General features: G+C 38.3%; 1 protein-coding gene across 3 annotated transcripts; it reads left to right on the plus strand.

Moving 5' to 3' along the window:
• The first annotated feature begins 5,797 nt into the window (after window positions 1-5,797).
• Window positions 5,798-9,255, plus strand: LOC121969670. Of its 3 annotated transcripts, none has more exons than XM_042519879.1 (7): window positions 5,798-6,002; window positions 7,046-7,289; window positions 7,827-7,974; window positions 8,105-8,232; window positions 8,477-8,539; window positions 8,613-8,681; window positions 8,777-9,255. In XM_042519879.1, exons 2-7 carry the CDS (start codon window positions 7,050-7,052, stop codon window positions 8,846-8,848), a joined length of 720 nt encoding a protein of 239 aa, XP_042375813.1. In that variant the 5' UTR covers window positions 5,798-6,002; window positions 7,046-7,049; the 3' UTR covers window positions 8,849-9,255. The 3 variants fall into 3 exon arrangements, with proteins under 3 accessions (XP_042375813.1, XP_042375814.1, XP_042375815.1); XM_042519880.1 differs by having other exon boundaries at window positions 7,062-7,289; XM_042519881.1 differs by having other exon boundaries at window positions 7,077-7,289.
• Window positions 9,256-11,763: the final 2,508 nt, after the last annotated feature.

Genomic DNA, 11,763 nt, shown 5'->3' on the forward strand with positions numbered 1-11,763 from the left:
ACTTGTTAGATATATCTACAGGATTCTAATAGGCTTCAATAAAGGATTATAAGAAGCATGAGTAAAGAAAAAGACTAAAGTCTAGTTAAAAAGAGATAACAAGTAAACTAAAGTAAGAGGCTAGTACCCGACTTCCAAGGTTGCCGTTAAACAAATCCAGGTGACCAATTCCAAGGTCTTGACCCTGGTAAAACCAAGGTCTTTACCTCATAGGACTAGAGGCTCACTACCTCAGTCACTATTAGAGAGCGCGCAAAACAAAGATGGTACTAAGCCTGAGCCCAAAGTAGAAAAGAAAAGAAAGAAGAACAAGAAGAAGAAAGTGAAAGAGAAATTAAAAGATTAATTTCTAGTATAAGAAAAGTAAGGAGAACAAGAAGAAGAAAGTGAAAGAGAAATTAAAAGATTAATTTCTAGTATAAGGATATAAGAAAATGAAACAAGTTTTATGCTTAGAATTAATAAGAGTTTAGTTCTTTAATTCTAAGCCTACAGTAGTAGTTTCCTTATTTTCCTGTTAGTTAGTGAGCATGTTTAGTATTCAGTTTTATTTCTGTATACCATGAGTACATGCAGCTTTGCTTTAGCATTTCAGTTTCAGTATTATTGCATTATTTTTATGCACTTCGAGTTTTTGTGAGATAGATTAGTACTTACTAAGCGTTTCGCTTATAGATCTATTTTTCTTTCCTCCTACTGCAGACAAAGGAAAAGCTAAGATATGAAAGGGAGGCGACGGGGTGGTGGTGGTGATGAAGGTGTGTGATGTCTGGACTGTGGAGAGATCCAGAATTAGCTGGCAAAAATTGTCAAGACTCTGCTTTTAGTTTTTTTCTAATGTTATATTAAATTTGGGATTGTAGTTGAGTTTATTTCCGCATATGTAATTAGTCGCTTTCATTATTTGTGGAGTGATGTAGTTGGTTGTTTTTGCTAGAGTAGTTCTTTCTTTTTCCTGTTGTTTATAACTGTGTGGTTGTGAAAAATATGTTCCAGCCGCCTGTGGCTAAGTTTATATCTTTTGTATTATGGATTTGGTCACCGGTACAGGGGAGACTCTGCCGAAATTTTTCGGCAGGAATTCCTCTGGACCGTGATAAATCTAACTGATGTTAATAATAGTGTCAGTGACTCTAGTAAGTAGAGTAGTAGTTAGGTAACGGTCGCCCTTAGAGAGTAGTAGTAAGAAGGGTGGTCGTTACATACGCTTCTCAATCTTTAGTTGTCGGTATAAAGTTTATGAGCTGTAAATTCCTATAATTGTACAAATTATCGTGCTTATAGTTGGTGCCCACCGAAAGCGATCAAGGATCGCGGGCCTTCGAGTAGGAGTCGATCTAGGCTCTGAACGAAGTAAATAGTTTGCCTCTTTGTGTGATTGTTTTTATTTCCGCTGCATTTACTCGAACAGTTTTACGATTCCGAAAAAGTGAAAGCCACGAGCGCTATTCACCCCCCCCCCCCCTCTAGCGCTTTCTCGATCCAACATTAGTCTCTCAACCAAGACTCCGCTCTACCCGCGGTTAGGTCCCGCTGCTTGTCTAGGCGAGTAGTCGCTCGACCGAGAGTCCTCTTCTCTGTCCACTTCAGTTTCCCTTCCTTGCAGTGTCTGTGTAGTAACCTAACTTCCTCCGTTCGGAGAAAATATTCAGTTTCCCTCAGCGTCCTGATAATATGACTTGAGTGTCTGCCTATGATATTCTCCCGAGTCGGAAGGATTGTCCACTTGGACATGCCTCTCGACGATCGGGTCATACCTATCCCGACCGACCGTTGTGTTTATCCTCCGTTCGGCCCTTTGACACTTGGGCATTGACTATCTTGATTTTGACCTCCACCTTGGACTCCTCCTATTGCCACATCAGTACCAATTTGGATTATATCGAAAAAGCTTAAAGAACCGAAAGAAAAATGCTAAAAGAGTTTGGAAAAAATCCCCCTTTTTGCTTGATTGGTAATTGTACTAATTCAGAACGGTACCTGCTTTGATACCACTTGTAGGATTTGAAAGACTCTAGGGGGAGTGAATAGCTTTCGTCAAAAATTATGACTAAAAATAGGTACGCAGTGGAAGAATAAAAGATAATGCTAACAAAATTAAGTTTTACTTGGTTCGGAGCCTTCGACAACTCCTACTCCAAGGCTCGCACTCGTCAAATGCTTTCATTGAACAATCCACTAATAGTTTGAATGATTACAAAGTTTAGTACAAGAACAAAAAATAATGTTATCGACAACAAAGAAAATAAGAAAGTCTTGATCGTCGGTTGTCGGAGGAGCTTCATAGTGTCGTAGGAGCTTTTTTAGAACACCGTGCAAGAGTGAAAGTCGTAGTAGTTGTTGTTGTTGTGAAGCTCCTGGTCGAAACCCTTTATATAGGCACATTTCAGACGCCTGGAACCCCTTCGGCCGTCTGTACCATACCAATTGACGTGACTCGGCCAATCGACACGCTCTACCTTAACTTCTCGATGAGTTTTTGGGTCCGGACACCTGGACCAACTTTGGGTGTCCAGACTGCCCGGGTGCCCACGGCACCTGCCCGAGCGAGTTGGTCCGAGAACCCGAACCAGCTCCGAGCGCTCGAATCCCTTTTAGGCACCCCAGACTCCCCTTTTCTTCAACAGTTTCTTCCCTACAAAAAGGGTTAGTTTAGGCAATAGAAAATATATTTACCCTACAAAATAGAGTTAGTACAACACAATAAGATAAGAGTAGTAATTAGATCCTGTCTCTCCGAGACTAGGATCTAGTCAATGTGTCAACTTAGGTTTCCCAAATGGAGCTAAGTTGAATCGATGCCTACAGTTTCCTCAATCGAGAATGCATCCTCACTAGATCTCTCCTTTAGTTACTTACCTGCACTTACCTCTTGCAGTCATTTGACTTACCTTTGACTCACCATGTCTTCCCACCAATTGTCAAGTCTGCATACCCAACTAGATTTTGGCCGGTTGTCAGGTCCCGCGGACTCAACCGAACTTCCCGCCAGATATCGAGCCCCACAGACTTATCTGGACTTTCCACCAGCTATTGGGTCCCATGGACCTAGCTAAATTTTAGCCTGGTGTCAAGTCCTTCAGAGCAGTTAACTCCCGCATACTTGGTAAGGCAATTAAAACACAAAACACTCTAATTTTAAACCCCTTGTCATTTATCAAAACCTGAGTTAGATTATTAGTACAAATTACACCAACAGACTTCTTATGTATCTAAGCTCCTACACACTTAGACACAAGACATTAAATACAATATGACCTAACTTGACTTAGTTGACAAAATAAAAACCAATCCAGGCTACTTATAGTTTTTACTCTGGTCGTTACATCCCCTTATAAATTTTTAATTAATTCAATATATATTATGCTAACTCCTCTCTTTTTTAAAATTGTCTATATAATATCTCTTGGGACTTTATCATAAGTTTTTTCTAAATCAATAAATAAGATTGATATTTGAAAATTAATATTTTATTAGTATTTAGTTCATCTATATTTTAATTATAAATCTAGAGAAAAAAATAAAATTATTTTTTTTAAAGTGAAATATTATACAAAATTTTTTTAATGGATTTTAATTTTCCTAAATAAGTTAATAAATCAAAACAAGCGTCCTCAATGTGGGGGTGAACATAATGGTGGTCATAGGTGATCAACGTGGGATGGTGACAAAGTTTAGAAGTTCTTATTGTGAAAAATAAGGGGAAAAAACAAGCTAGAAGAAAAGGTTAGAAAACCCTTAATTTATTACCAATAGTATTTTAGTATGACACTTAGATTGAAATGTGATATTTAGTGATTTTTTTTAACTCTAATATTTTGTTAAAATATTAAAGAAAATTATTATATTCATGGATTGTCCAAGATATACAAAGTATAAAAATATTCACCGAAAAAAATAGAATTATAAAAAATATTTATAAATAATAGCTTTATCAATGGTCTCTTGTGATCCTTTTTATCGATTACTTAGAATTTGCTCTTGAGCTTAATTATACCATTGCTATATTTTAGATGTGCTCCTCATTCAGGCCTCTTGAAAGAAATTTGCTGTGGAAACAAAATTCATAGGAAAAGGCAGATAAAGGAAAGAGAAAAAAAATTCAGAGAGAAAAGGGAAAGAAAAGAGAAATAGAAACAAATATAGTTATAGCTATAAATATAATTGAGTCGCGCCGAGTCGAATTTTTAAATGTTTGAGTTTAGTTTATTTATAATCGAGCTGAGCTTGAGCTTTATTTAACAAATATATTCATAACTCATGAGGTTATTCGAGCTTTTATCGAGTCTAAACAAGTTTAATAAAGATAAATTATTAATTTAAATATTTATTAAAAATAAAATTATATATTTATAAAAAATTATAATATTTTTATTAAAATTTATAATTTTATTCTAATAAATAAATTTAATATATTTGTCTATATGTTTCATAAGTAGAGTGTAAAATCTATAAATTCAATACCAAAACTATTATTTTTTTATTTAAAAGTTGATTCATGAGCTTAACGAACATATTCACGAATTAACGAGTCGAATATTGTGAACCTCGAGCTTGGTTTGTTTATCTTAACGAGTCTCATTAAATGAGCTTTATCAAATCGAGATTCGAATAGTTCATGAGCAGTTTGATTCATTTACACCCCTAATTATAGTATTATATTCACCGACCATGTAGATCGTGGCCGCACGAGGAGACCTCTTGTGTGAAGCTACCTTAAGCGGTGTTATTGACCACGATTGCATGGGTTCATCATATGTTACTACACAAGCCTTGGTCATGAGTTGGGTTGAGAGAAATTCAACTACACGTGAAGTTGGGAGGGAGATTTTTTTTTTGCATTCATTTTAGATGAATTAAAAATTATTTTAAAAAATTAATTTACCAATACATTTATAAATCCATCCGCCTATTATATAAATAATGTAAAAAAATAATTTATCTTTTTTATAAAGTAATTTGCTATTGTTTATATTTTCATATTCTAATTATAATAAAAATTAATTATGTTTATCTAATTCCTCTCTAGTTTGTCCCTAAATTATATAAAAAGACGTAATTGGCAAATAGCAAGGGGTGGGAGGACTATTTCCTCACTCTAAGAAAATAGGTTAGGAAGAAACATTATAGCTATGGAATAACACATTACTATTTTTCGTTGGCATTAATATTGTTCCATGACCTAATTAATGCTAAACCTTCATCAAGGTTTTCTTAGACTCTAATTAATGCTAAACTGTCCCGTCATCAAGGTTTTCTTATAGCAGGCTACGGGCGAAAATTAATTATGTAACTAGTTTTTTAAAAAATATATTTTTTAGGGTAAAAAAGTTGATTAAATCTATTTAAACATTAATTTATGATATAAAGGTTTTGATATTCTTGTAAAATAATTGTTTAGATCTTTTGTCATAAAATTTCAATTTTGGATTTCATTTCCAGAGCGCTCAACCTATTGTCCGCCAGCTGGCATCCAGACTCCAACTTCTCCCGCTTGTACATACAAAAAACGATACCCGCCACTAGAATCGTTGGCCCCTGGAAGTGAGATTGGTGTAAGTCGTACGGGACATGTTGTCTATTGTCTTTACGGAATGGATCACGACAGCAGGAGTAGGAAAAGTGGAACTGTCATTGCCTGTCGGCGTCTATCGGCTCGGCTCGCGCGTGGAGCCGCCGGGACAGCTCGAAGGAAAGTCACCGTCACGTGACAGGTGGTTCCTGGCGTCACGTATCGGCTTCGGACCGTAACGTTCCTTAAAACCCGGTCCGAAACGTTACTTACCATTTTGGCAGTTTGCCAAGCATTAGTTTACTGAACGCCCACTCTCTACTGTCCTTGACTCCTTTCTCCTCTTCCCTCCTCTTCTGCTGCTACTGGAAACCCTACTCTTTTTCCACACCCAGATCCCGATCTCCTCTCTGTTGACATTCAATTCTCGCGAATCCGCTGGTTGTTCGGCCGATCGATCGCTCATCTATGTAATTCCTATATTTGATAGGTAAATTTCCGGCTTTGCTGTTTCTTAAGCTGGAAAACCGCCGCATTTCGACGGTTCCATCAAGCTCGGTGTTTCGCTTAGCTGGATCTTGACATTGTCGTATGAATTGAATGACTGAGCCTTTTAATTTTTGCTGCCTCTTCGCTTTTGATCCTCTTGCTCTATTTCTTATTGTTTTCGTGTGGTTTTTGCATGCGTTTGGTGATCAACTCAAATGTTTAGCATTTTGACACATAAATGAATTAGATCTCTGGAATTGAAGCCGATTTTTATTTTTCCTTTGCGGAAAGTTGGAATTTTTAAACGGGTGAATCAGAAATGGCAATGTTTGATTTGTTCGATTCCGGAATTATTCTATGATTTAATGCATGGGTAGAAAACGATCCATATTTCATGTATTATATTCTGGGCGAGTGGGTGGGGGACCTTCAACAACTGAACCTCCTATACCTATGTAGAAATCTTGCCTTTTCTTTTCTAACTCTAAATCATTCAGTAGATCGGAACTGTGAAGAGAAATTTGTATCGTAAAAATATGTTTTATTATTATTATTGATTTACTACGAAGTTTCTGATTGTAGAATTAGATTAGTTTTGAAAATTTCAAATCATCGTTTGTGTTTGCTTTTTCTTTGCAAAAGAACATCGATTAAGTACTGGCTTCTAGGAAAAATGCTATTTATCTTTTAGTGTGTTGGATGGTAGCCTGTCTGTGGTCTTCCTACTAATTGGATTGAGTTGAGTTTTCATACGTTAGCTTAGTCAGTATGATGTTGACGGCGTTGCTGTTGATTTTTCCTTTTGCGGCCTTTTTTGAGAAGATAATGTCTGCACCTAAAAATTGTACTGCTTGTGAAGTGTTGTTACTTGCAACTGGCAGTATTTTACTTGTTTTGCTATCTTAAAGATACTTTCCAAATTCTGGTAGGTGTTAATAAAACAATTATAAGCAGCATTAAAAGAGTGTTTATTCTTCAATGTTCTATTTTCTTAATTCCAAAGAATTTTGGTAGCTCCTCAGCTAATATTTCACTTGCTAATAGTTTGATGGTGACTCAGCTGGTTGGATATCAGGTTGTAAATCTATTGCAAGGTATGGAGGCTGAGTTTTGTTCTGTCAGGACAACTCTATCTCCTTCACAGTATGAAAGTGGGGATGAAGAGCTTTCTGTGCTTCCCAGGCACACTAAAGTCATTGTAACTGGAAACAACAGAACTAAGTCTGTCTTAGTTGGACTTCAAGGTGTTGTGAAGAAGGCAGTAGGTCTTGGTGGCTGGCATTGGTTGGTTAGTGATTCTCTTTTGCATTACAACTTAGATACTCTATAGAATTTTGTTATTCAATGATTTACCCACACACTACTTTTGTGTATCATTCAGAGTTGGATGATAACAGGAAGTGATATTTTCACGTTGATGTTTTATGAATTGGACCTCCAACTAGAATTTTTCTTTCAAATCAACGTACAGGATTATTAACTATTATGTTTAGAGAACCATTTCTAGAGCACTTACCAATAATTAATGATGCACATGCACTCATATCATCAATGATAAATTGATGTCGCTGTTGCTGGTTCCCGAGGTCGTCAATTTATCTTAGCTTTTGCACTCAATTGTACCTAAGTTAGGTCTATTGCCTAGAAGAGATGGATTAGATGCAGAATGTAGTTACCACCAGTTATGATTGATCCTGAATTGAGTTTTGGACACTTTTGCTTAGTCACTTTATGACGAGCTTTCGATTATTTTCTTTCTATGCAAGTATTTGCACAAAAGGAATGATGGAATTCATATTAAGGCAATTCGTTGGCATTTTATCAGGTTCTAAAGAATGGGGTAGAAGTGAAACTACAAAGAAATGCATTGAGCGTCTTGGAAGCTCCTACTGGAAATGAAGATGACGATGACATCGAATATGATAATTCATTCTGCAGTAGTTCAGATGTGGGAGACAAAGAAATCTATTACCGTAAGTTCCTACTGTTTACTAATTGGTAACTAATTATTTTCACTAGTTAAATACCACTTGGCAATTAAGAAGTAAAGCCGGCAGTCTGCCTGCCTGTTTTAAAATTTTAATTGTTATAATGTCTCAATAGCTAGCTTGGATTTACATAAGCCCACAAAGCCAAGGGTTCGGCATACCAAACCATGGACATCTTTCGTAAAGTCAAATCGTCAAAGCAGTTATCAAGATTCTCATACTAATGGCCATAAATATCAAATGGTGAGTAAATATCATGTTAATTCACAATGTATACCATTGTCGAGTTTGAACATTTTTTAGAAAAGTCCATCTTTAAATCCTTGACTTGTATGGTTGTATATATTTTTCATGGGTGGTGGTTCTTCATCATTTGAATCATTCACATGATTCCTGAAGAATCTTAGTATTGGCCATCTTGGTTACACATTTTAAAACCAATATATTGCTGAGAACTTTCGCTAAACACTTTGTAAACTATGAACAGAGACTTAACTTGGCTAAGCTTGGGACGCCGACCTTATGGAAATACTGGAGGCACTTCAATCTCGTATGTTTCTCTACCATATTCTATTCATTAGAGCCCTTATCTTAAACTAAGCTTAACGCCAACTAATGAACAGGTAAACATCAACCCCAACCCAACAAAGGAACAATTGATTCTTGGGGTACAAAACCATCTCCTATCCCAGGTCATCATTCTTCCCGATGTTTTTCGTACAACTTGCTCCTAACAGCTAACACACCTTTTATCTGATCTCTTGTTTGTCTTCCTACTCGCAAGCAGCAATTGGATGAGATGCAGGTGATCATGGGCTTCATCCACTCTGCCAAAAGATTGAAAACAGTCAACCCATGAGAGGAACAAGGTGCATGGTGCGGTTGGATATAAGGTAAAATATGAAGCAGATATGGTGAAACAGAAGCGACTTAACCAATCTGAGTCATATGCCATCAAACCAGTTCTACTTCTACAGAGTGAATTTCACTATACAAAACCATGCCACTTGATGGTTGGTTTTGTATCCTAGTTAAAATATACATATATCTATAAATTTGTATTGTTTCATTGAGCAATGGAAAGGACATCTTGGTTGTGGTGGTGGGGACGGCCTGCTCAAAGGATGAGTCAGAAAAGGTGTATAACCCCTCCGGCTTTGCAGTGGAAAGTGTGTCATGTGATCTTGCCTTTTAACTCCAGCGCACGATAAAATTATGTAAAGTTACATTTAAATAATTAATTGATGCTAAAGTATCTTTGAGTAATTTCATCTCGTCGGGAAGTTGCAGTTTTTTATGTGACTCTTTCCACTGACCACAGCTCAAGTCTTCTTGGAACAAATATAAAATGTGCTTGGAAACAATCTAATGGAGGTCACTTTTGTTTGTGTGCGGCTGAGAATTAAACTGAGAGGATGGACCAATCACGTCGCTGGTATTTATAGTGAATGGGTTAAAATTCAGTTTTAAAAAATATACATATGAATATATGATAAAACTAATCTCTAATGTCGGAGTTGGTTTGTAGGTGGTAGAAAAATATAGAAAATGTTGGATACAGTATATATAAATTGTTTATATAAAAATTTTGATATAATGAAATATTTGTACTCAATTTTGATATAAGATTTTTTTTTGATATTTTGATATATATATTATAAATTTTTTACAAATTATTTATTTTTTTAATTAAGATCTAAAAATTTATTGTAAATCGTGCTGATTTTGAAAATCAACATGACAATCATACTGTGATATTACTTTTTAAAATTCAACATAAAAAAATTTAGGGGGTGATTAGTTCAGATAAGGGAATGAAAAATGATATGGGATTGCAAATATTATTGAAATGGAAATAATACCCATACCCCTCATATTAGTGGGGAATGACCCATTCCTCTATTTAGAGGAATGAATCAGTGGGTCCCACCTTCATTTCCCCAAACCAAGCACAAGTTTAGTTTCATTCCCATTCCAAACCCCCCAAACAAGCAGCCCTTTAGTATTAATGTTACTTAACTGGATACCAAATAATTTTTGATGTATATTTGGACAAATATAATTTTTTTTACAGTTTTAATATATCAAAAATATCAAAATACTAAATAATTTTAATATAAACAGTAGAAAATTTAATAATATTAAAAAAAATTATTATATCTTATCCTTTCCGTGCGCTAAGTCGATGAAAGCTGGGGACGTGACGCTCTCTGCTGTCTCCGGGTGATCTCCGCAATGACGTGAACCTCCGGTGAACCTGCAATAAAGCCGGGCATGAAAGAGGGTCCCGGCGATGACCCTCCGACGCTCAAGTCAGGCAACGACGGGTTGAAGTAGAGGTAAAATAATGAGACTGTGGCTACAATAGAGGAGAAAAACATACCTCCGCCGAAGTCCGGAGGTCTTTATATAGGACCCCGGAGAGGCGCGTGCATACTTCCCGAGACGTGCATGCTCCTCAAAGCATACCTCAGAATAATTGTGTCAGAAAAGTGTGTCTGACGCCATACCGCAACTGTCCGAGCATATCTCTGCCACGACAGTGGAAACTTTCATCGTACGATCCTCAGTACAGCCCGCCCGCCGACTATGCTGATTGTCGGCGGCAGGTGTCTCGAGAATGATATCACTAGCTGCCCTTTTTGTCTTCTTCTAAGTCTTTTGTCTCTTACCGGGCCGGACGGGATGCCCGCTCGGCCTCCAAGGCGCTCGGGTGCGCATGAGCATCGGATCGGGCGAGAAGGCCGCTCGGTCAAATACTCGGACGGGAGTGCGATCTAGTTGACCTGCGGTTCGGCCGAGCGGATCGGCTGCTCGGCACGACGGTTCCGCTATAAGGGAGCTTGTGAGCGTCGGAAGCTCGACCCGAGGTTGAGCTATCTACACGCCGGCCCGGGATTTACTCCGGTCGGTTGGCCAGGTGGCTTCCCCCTGCTCAGCCGGGACCTTGACTCCCCCGTATCGTTGACCCCTCCCTATGTGGGCCCCCGATCCTTACCACCGGATCACGTGTCTTCCCTTCAAGTCTAGTCGAAAGAGGCTGCAAGTCCGACTGACTGGACCACTGGCCTGGTGACATCACGGCCGCTCTGCCCTTGGCGTAAATACTTATCCGATCGGGCACTGTGCAGTGAATGATGCCGCTCGGCATATCACCCGTCGGCACTTAACGAATACTGGTCTTACAGTCGTCTGTCTCGCCGACCCAGCGTCAGTCGATGCTGACGTCCCTCGGATTCCCTCGGGATTCGTGCAAATCCTGGGCATTAAGGCTGTAAAATACCGAAAATAGACAGATAATAATAAGGAAATTTTTCGGAATTTTTGAAAATTTTTCGGGAATTTTTCGGAGCTCGTATGGACGAGTTCACGGGGACAAGAACGGGGTCCGGAAAAGTCTGTTTAGGCTACCCTATTTAAGTAAGGAAATGTTTATATTTCCTTTTTCTTTTTTCTTTTATTTACTTTTCTCTCGCTGTTTCCTCTTCTTTCTCCCGCGCGCCGAAGTTTTCTTCTCCTCTGTGCCCTAACCGGCGCCGGGCCGGCAGTTCCTTCTTCCCCCTTCTCTTCATCTCATCGCCAAGGACCATGCCCTAAAACCTCCCTCGCACCGACTTCCTCTCCTGATTCCTTTCCTCTTCTCCTCTCCTCTACCGCCACCACTTCGTCGTCACCGACCTAGTGCTGCCGCCGGCCTTCCTCCGCCCTACAGCCGACTTCTACCGGTGTCCTAGCCTCCAGCCGCGTGCCCTAGGCGATGGCTTCTCCCCTTCA

This window comes from Zingiber officinale, chromosome 4A (assembly GCF_018446385.1).
Source record: "Zingiber officinale cultivar Zhangliang chromosome 4A, Zo_v1.1, whole genome shotgun sequence".
NCBI lineage: Eukaryota > Viridiplantae > Streptophyta > Magnoliopsida > Zingiberales > Zingiberaceae > Zingiber > Zingiber officinale.